Source organism: Ruditapes philippinarum, unplaced genomic scaffold (genome assembly GCF_026571515.1).
Source record: "Ruditapes philippinarum isolate M1 unplaced genomic scaffold, ASM2657151v2 ctg63_1_1_1_1, whole genome shotgun sequence".
NCBI classification, from domain to species: Eukaryota; Metazoa; Mollusca; class Bivalvia; order Venerida; family Veneridae; genus Ruditapes; species Ruditapes philippinarum.
The window spans coordinates 854,630-863,364 of NW_026866221.1; the positions used below are offsets into that span (position 1 = coordinate 854,630).

The 8,735-nt window shown below is 34.0% G+C and overlaps 1 protein-coding gene across 1 annotated transcript; it reads right to left on the bottom strand.

Moving 5' to 3' along the window:
- Positions 1-6,122: 6,122 nt before the first annotated feature.
- LOC132731783 (uncharacterized) lies at positions 6,123-7,675 on the bottom strand. Its single transcript, XM_060718037.1, has 3 exons — positions 7,232-7,675; positions 6,694-7,090; positions 6,123-6,578 (listed from the first exon to the last, which is right to left on the bottom strand). The coding sequence occupies exons 1-3, from the start codon at positions 7,673-7,675 to the stop codon at positions 6,328-6,330; spliced, it is 1,092 nt and encodes a 363-aa protein (XP_060574020.1). The 3' UTR covers positions 6,123-6,327.
- Positions 7,676-8,735: the final 1,060 nt, after the last annotated feature.

An 8,735-nucleotide genomic window follows, 5' to 3' on the forward strand; every position in this document is an offset into this window, starting at 1 on the left:
TTTAGCAGGTCTAAATACCTGGATATTGTTGACTCTATGAAATTTAGAAATATATTGGCTAAACTTAGATTATCATCTCACAATTTATTAATAGAAACAGGTAGACACAATAATATTGATAGAAATGACAGGAAATGTACTATTTGCAACAATAATGACATCGAAGATGAATATCACTTTGTATTGATTTGTACTTTGTATGATTCTCTAAGGAAACAGTATATATCCAACTATTTTACAAGAAACCCTAGCATGTTTAAATTTTTAGAATTGCTGAATTCAGAAAGGAAGTCAGTGTTAACAAAATTAGCTATATATTGTAATAAAGCTTTTAAATTGAGATTTGATTCATTGAATGCCGGATAATGCTATATAAGACCACCTTGTTGTATTGTTTAAAGTTATATAAGGATTGTAAATATTACATGTGTTGTATTACACTCTCACTAGTTTACTTTATTTATTGATATGCGCTTACCATTTTTCATATTCATGCATGTATATATTTGTTGTATATGAAGATGAGCTGTATATGCTTAATTCAAAATAAAATATATGTTCTGTTCTGTTCTGTTCTGTTAATCCAAAGAGCCCGAATCAGTATTAATATTCATATGAACAATAAATCCATTTATTATTTTTCACACTGACTAGTACGCGAGCACTTTTGACTTGTACTTCGATTCTCGGCCACACCGTTGCTTGGTTACGCCGAAAGATTTTCAGTCTTGGCCACGCCTTCTTTAGATAATCTATGAATGAAAAACCATGCTTCCCGTGCGCCAAGCACATTGATATAGTAAAAGTTGTAATAATTATTTCTCAACGGTGTATTGATTTCAGTTTGTCCCGTTAGATTTGAATTTAACTATTCAATTTGTTTTTATATACGAAGATACTTTATTTATTTGAAAAAAAAAACCTTACTACTACAATTACACATTGTATCTTGTTAAATTGTTACATACGAAAACTTTACATATTGTATTTTGTTAAATTGTTACATACGAAAACTACTGTCCCCACCTGTTCCATATATTACTTTCATTATAGCTATAGTCATTCTATGTTATTGGATATAGTTTGAAAAAATAATTAAAATGCCCACAATTAGAAAAAATCTTTTTGATCATGTTGTTGCATTTATGCGAACTGATTCTAATTAAAAGTATTTGTTGTTGTTGTTGTTGTTGTTGTTCAAACGTATTCTATAGTATAGGATTTTCAAGTAATGCAAAATTGGTTAAGATATAATGTAACAATGTAACAACGTTTATACTGATAATGAGCATAATACTATGCAAACACTATAGTTGGTATATTAACATAAGGGAATGTTTCTCATATATAATGACTCACACCACTATTTGTTGACATGAGCGATAGGGTTTGTGTGCCTTCGAACATTACACGGTAGTACTCGTGCGCATATATTTTACATTCAGCAAATAGTACTAGAATGCGATACATGGAAGTCACTTTTGGCAACACGAATAAAGAGAACTGAACAGTAAGTCTGAGCCTTCTTTTTTTAAAGGACTATGTTGGTTTGTAGAAAAACCCATATTTTCAGCGTTTACTATCGACAATTCCGTTGTATAACCAAAAACTTGTGAATTTGTCCCATTTTAATGTTGTGTATCCTAGCATCTCTGTTTACCTCCAGTGGGAGGTATTTTTAGTCATAGACTGTGATTTAACCTTTTATTATTACATACGAGTATATGTAAGCTTCTTTTTATGCATTGTACTGAATCAATAACAACTCTAAAATTTGTGTATACATGCTGTCAATAGCTGTTACCTAGACTTGCTGTCTATCAGAACTATTTTTATGTACATGAAATACTACACAGAATATATTAAGTTTTGTAAGTGATGGTTTTTTAAGAGATAAAATAAGCAAGGTATACATAAATTGATAATCGACATACAAACCTTTGGACTCATTTAAATATTATTATTGAAAAAAAAACTGGCAAAAATTGTTAAATATATCTATACAGTATGATTAAAAATAAAAAAAGTTATGTACGAAAGGGTACATACAACTTTGGTTATAATTTTACTATTGTTAAAAGTTTGTTGTTGTCCAGTCATACGTTAGAATTAAGGTCACTGATGCTACTACTAGGAAAGACAACAGCCAGAATTTGGTATGTATTAGTATTTAGTCGTAACAAAATCTCTATCAGAACTGATGTTGACTTGAAAATTTGAAAGTGGTAAGGAAGCAGCTTAACTGTAAATGTTACTCATTCCTATGCAAATTGGAATACCCTCAGTAAAATTTATTTGTCGTTGAATATAGTCTTATCAATAGTTTTTACTTCCTTGGAAAATATTTAACCTCAGACAGTAAGTAACCTAATGAGTTTTATTATTATTATTTTTAGTTTCTTTTTCTAGATAATGTTGTATCTACAACGTTTTAAAACTTATATGCCTATAATCCTAATAAGTCCGCTGATGTTGATTGTATAAATGCATATAATGGCAATCTTGCAAGTGAATTATGTTTGGTGAATAAGTAAACACCTAAAAGGTGTGGTAAGTATGGAATTCCATAAACGACAGCCTACTGCTCAATGCCTACTGCTAACTGGACAGCCTGCTGCTTACTGCCTACTGCTAACTGCTTATTGACAGTCTAAGTCTATGTATGGATAAAATAGAAGTATTCCGAATGTACACACATGTGCACCCGCCATTTTGTTGAAAACAATCTGCTGGGAAAACAATGGTAAGTAAATTAAAAAGGATTATTTTATAATTAAGCCTAATAATTTGTAATTTCGAATTCATTTCAATGACTTGTGTTTGTCCCACCATTGCACACTGCATTGATTATGTCATGAAATGGTTCCACGTGCCTCTTGCACAGGTGATGATAAATTGTCAAATATAGGACTCATTTAAGGGAAAATCAACTTAATAATAACTTATTCACAAAAATTCTGTGTTCAACAATCAAAATGGATGGGCTTGCGCCCACCACTATTCCTCGGTTGAGAGGCGGAGATCTGGACCATTATGTTAACACTCCCTTATTTTATTTAGAATTTCATAGTTTATTAAACTTTCATTTGACAATGTAATACATTTCTAGAAGAATATCTGTAATGTACTAGTGAAATCACTGGTGAAATTTAGGCTAAACATTCTCTCTCATAATCAAAAATGTGTGAGTTCATTTACGAGATCATTTAGGTTCAGTTTTCATTGGCTGTTAGTTATAGCTTATAAATGTATAATTCCTTATTAGATGTTATGTAATGCATTTTTGTTAAGTTGATTGCATTCTTGATAGTTTATGTTGTAAAGATATGTGCTTTGAAGATTAATAATACAATTGTAGAATCAATTTTATTCTAGTACAGAGGATGATAAATCTTACAGAAACATTTCAATGGAGGAACAGCCTATACTTTCATTGACTTCACAGACAAGTAACAGAACCAATACACCTGTATGAAAATATTGAAATTACAGTGGAAGAGGAAAAGACTACATAAATGTATTGGTTCTTAAAGGCGAGTTTAACTCGGCTTCCTTCTGAAAGCATAAACAAAGACAAACTTGGCTGTATTCAAATTGTTTCAAAAACGTTCAATATTTCAATGACATAAAGAGTGCAAACATGAAGTGATAAATAACAGTTTGGACCAGGTTATTTTACTATTATGAAAAGCCATCGTTATTCACTTGTTTAAATTCAATTGTGCTATTGAAAAACTATGAGAAATAATAGATTCTTAACTATTTACATTTACTTAAAAATTTCTGATAGACAAAATGATCATGTTAATGTTACAATATATTTTTTGACGTGTTTGTTTAAAATCCATCTTTTATATAGTTTTTAATTATCTTGTTAACAAACACACTTAAATGTGAACTTTTAGGTTGGTTATCTTTTCTATTTCTTTTTTCAATTACCGCAAGTAAAACCAATGAGCAAATCTGCCTTCGTATTTGCCAGAATCATCCAATGAAAGTCATTACTATTTCTATCAGGGTTCTAGAGGTTTGACAAGTTCAATTGACAAGACAATGGTAAACAGTTCTAAGACATCGTGATAGTGTAGAGCTTCTATGATATGATATGAAGCATTTTTTAGTTACCTTTCTTACAACGTGTATATCACTTTACATTGCAGAGTATATTTACATTTATATAATTTCATAACAACTACATGTATATAATTCAAAACAGAACTTTTAATTATAATTCTACTTTTATATTAATTGCTTTCCCCGAAACATTACAAATATTTTATATAGATTTTGATTTTTTACAGGCGTGTCATAATTTTTATTTTAAATAACGGTGTATACAAGAAAATATTAGCTTACTGGTCTCATTATTGGACTAAACATACTTTTTATGTGGTGTGTATTTTGTTTTCGTTTTAATTGTAAATAAAAAAGTTCTAAAATATCATAATTTTCTTGTAATTTTGTTTATGTTTAGCTCCCCGGAAAACAAAATTATGACAAAATGAATTAAAAATGGTTATATATATGTTAACAATAAAGCAATTGTTGAATGTTGTAACATGACCAATTTGAAAAAAAAAAACAATATTCAACATTGTCACATTTAACCCATTACTTCATGAGCATTTTGTGAAAAATGGCTGTTTTCATTGAAAAGTCTCCCTTTACAAGTTCAAATTGCTATAAAACCATAAAAACTGCTTCAATACTAATCAAACTTGGCACAAATGTTTACTGGACCATTGCCTTTGTAACAACATGCCCAGGCTTAAATTTCTTGTTATCTTGGCAACGAGGGGACATCTCAAAATTGCCAAAAATCACTATTTTGCGTTGATTTTTTCCATCAAAATTGATTTCAAATTGCTGCAACTTCTAAATGGATTGAGATAGAGTCAAATGCTTTTCAGCGTTGGTTACACGTTACCTTATGATCGATCTAATGTCATTTTTAGCCTCTCACAAGTCCAAAATGTTCTTGTGCCTCCTTCTGGCAACCCCCTGATGTATCGTTTGGTTGGGATGTGTTGGGGGCCTAAAAAAGGCATTTTTTTCATCATTTGAGACAACAAAAACGGGGGTGAAAAAGGCGTTAAAAGGCATGTATATCGGGTAATGGGTTAAACAGTGTCTTAGTCCATCAATATTAAATGGATGGGATCGCGAAAAGTATGTATTAGGAAGATGAAGATTACGTTATATCATTAGCTCCATAAGAAATACATCTGAAGCTCCAGTATCTGGCAAGTTAACTGAATATATTTCTTCAAAACAGCCTTTAAACACTCTTTTCTTAAGGCAATAAAATAAAAAGACGGCCGTCCAGCAATATATTGATTAATCTGTTTTCTATCATGTGGTTTTAATGCCTTTATCATATACATGTATTATAAAATATAAAAATTAGAATGTAACACAGGCAATACTGCAAAAACTAAGAAATTACATGCGGAAGGCATTACAGTGACTAAAATTTAGGATACCGCAGTTCATCATATCGATAAACAAATACTAACAACACTTTGTATTAATGATGCCTAAGTAACTCAAAGATCTTTAAATTATTTTATTATACATCGACTTTCCAATTATAACACAATAATTGACATGTTATTCATCATGCTTTTTTAACATCTACTAAAGTAACATTTTCTTGAGACACATCTAAGGCTTTGTACAATTAAGGTATAAATGTACGGTCTACAATCACCAGAACAAGTATTAACTTTTTTAGACAGAACTAAACGGTTCCATGTATGATTTGAATCATGAAGTATGTATACTCTTCCAGTACGTTTAACGAACAACTGGTAATCCGAGACGTGACTGGTATATATATATATATTTCTGAAAATCTATATGTCTATGTTTTGAGAACCATTACATAGATTATTTTAAAAAAAAACATTATAGCATTATTTTTCAAAATGCGAATTTAAAACTGACCATTGTGATTTAAATGTAAAAACAAAGACGTTCATGACATTACAAGGCCTCCGTTTAAAAATACCATTAAGTTCTATAAGCTTCAGTCACACTACACCGCATAGCGTTAACAGACGCCAAACGCAAAGAAAAATGCGGCTGAAAGTTATCCGATGATGAAAAGCATATTTCGCTGCTGCTCGGTGCTGTCATGATCGCTGTACGGGGCGCATAAAACGTACAAAACGCACAATGACCGAACGATCAACGCACATATACCGGATGAACGACGTACAGTTAACGGACTTCACCGTACTAGTAACGGATTTGTACCGCACAAAACGTACACGCAGCGCATGAAGAACTGACAAAACGTTCTTTGAACGTTCGACGAGCGTATTTCTACCGGTCACGTGACGGACAAAACTGGTTGTGTAGAACCAAACAGGTGGTGCCAATGAGGCGAATGGTCGATGGATGATGCTGCATGGTACTCATCAGGACTTGGAACCGGTTAGCGAGGATGCCGAAAGCATTTTCAACCACTCTTCGAGCCCTTGACAGCCTGTAGTTAAATATCCTTTCATCGTGAGACAAGACTCTGTGACTGTATGGCTTCTGCATATAGGTCTTCAGGCCAAAGGCATCGTCGCCTGAAAATAGACAAGTAATATATTACATGCATTTACGAGTACAATACACATTTAAAAGAAATCAGTCTATTACAGTATGTTCATTTATTTTATTTCCTCGCATTTTTTTTCTTACCAATATAGAAAAATGGCACATCCTGCGTGTCGTGTGGCAGGGGTTCGGGGTCCGGCAGGTCAAGTTCCTCGTCCTCAGTTGCAGCTTTAAGGTCGGACTCGTTCCACAACTGAGCATCAGATGCAGCACCGCGGCCTCCGATGTCGGCCCAAATGAACTTGCAGTCGTAGTCAACGAGGGCCAGCAGGACAATGGAGTAGTACTTCTTATAGTTGAAATATGTGGACCCGGAACTAGGTGGACACTTACTGGCAATATGCTTGCCATCCAACGCACCCGAAGTGTGAGGAAAGTTCCATTTTTCCAAGAAGCCATCTAAAATGCGTTTCCAGTCAGCAGCTGTAGTTGGCAAAGGCATGACCTCGTCCACATACTCGTCTATAATTGCTCTGCACACCTGAAAATGTAAATAAAAATGCGATTTTAAAAGTAGAAATAATCATATAAGCAAATTATTGATACTTAAAAAGACCAGAAATTATATACATGTAATTGTTCGAGTTATTTTTCAGAATCATGGGAAAATAAAAATAGTTACTTCTCGCACTATGACAGAGATGGTGTTGTGAGGTATCCTCCAGGCGAACCGCATGTTGGAATACTTTGACCCTGACGCAAGATGTCTTAGTGTAACGGCTAACTTCATTCCAGGGTCAAGAGAGGTTCTGTATCTGGTATATTGTTTTGTTATTCTGGGACTCACTCGTTCAAGAATCTCATCAAACATCTCAGGAGGCATCCTCATGAAGTTCGTAAATGACCGCTGGTCTTCTCTCCGCAGCTCCATCATGAGTTGATCGTAGAGACCAAACATTCGACGTCTCTCAGGACCCAGCCAAACCTTTGACAACCACCTCCGCAGTCGCCTCCTTCTTCTCCTATTTTCATAAGCGACAATATCTACATTCGCATCCAACAGGTCAATACGTGCCTGGATCACGGCCGCTTGATACTGCAGGCGGGCTCTAACGCGACACTCCATGATATGTGGATCATTAACTCAAACTATCAAAGTTTCAGAAGGTCCTTGAAATGCAGGAAAATATATGACAGTTATAACCAGGGAAACATCGTTTTATTCATCATCAGTTTTGTGCGGTGGACCATCGATTCATGTCTGTTATTTATCAGTTCTTATACGTCCCTTGTTCGTTATCGTCCGTTTAACATACGTTACATCCGCTGCATGTCCGTTAGTAGTCCGGCCGTGAATCAGGTCCACCGGACAAGAACCGACTCGAACCGGACAAGTACAGAATAAGGAACGAACGAGTAACGAACAAAACGCATACCAGCGCATGGTTACCGTACATCTGACGGACAACTTTATCCGGTGGTGTACGTTCCAAATTTTGAACATGTTCAAAACTTTCCACCGAACGGAACGGACACCGCCGGACACCGCAGGACAAGAAGCGCAAACGCCGCATGATAAACGGAAAAGAAACGCATGCGAACGGACATGGACGGATTGAAAATTTTGTTATGCGTTGGACGTTCGTTAACGCTATACGGTGTAGTGTGACTGAAGCTATAGTTATAGGGTAAGGTCAATATCATTTAATGAACAAATATTATAATATACATGTATATGGTAGATGTATCTAATAAAGCAAGCAGTTATATTTGGTAGCTCAAAATTACCGAACAAGATTTAATGACAGAAAAAATTGTAATATTTGGTTAGTTTAACATTTCTATAAAGATCACAGGTATGATTTGGAAAAGTTCCAGATGCCTGCAAAGATATATACTTATTTTTCTGCTTATGTACATGCATAAATGTAACAAATTCCAAGGTTTCATTCAGTCTTCCTTGACCAATACTGTTTCAAACGGCCTCATTGTAACATATAAACACATTGGAAGAAGGACATAAAAAGTCAACATTTACTTTCAGGCAATTGATCGGGTATTAGACAGGTGTAGCAGTATATAGGCATTTATCAATTAACAGTAAGCATTAAACAGTCGCTGTTAGCATTAAGCAGTTTAAAGTAAGCAGTTGAAAGTAGGCAGTTGACAGTAAGCAGTTGACAGTA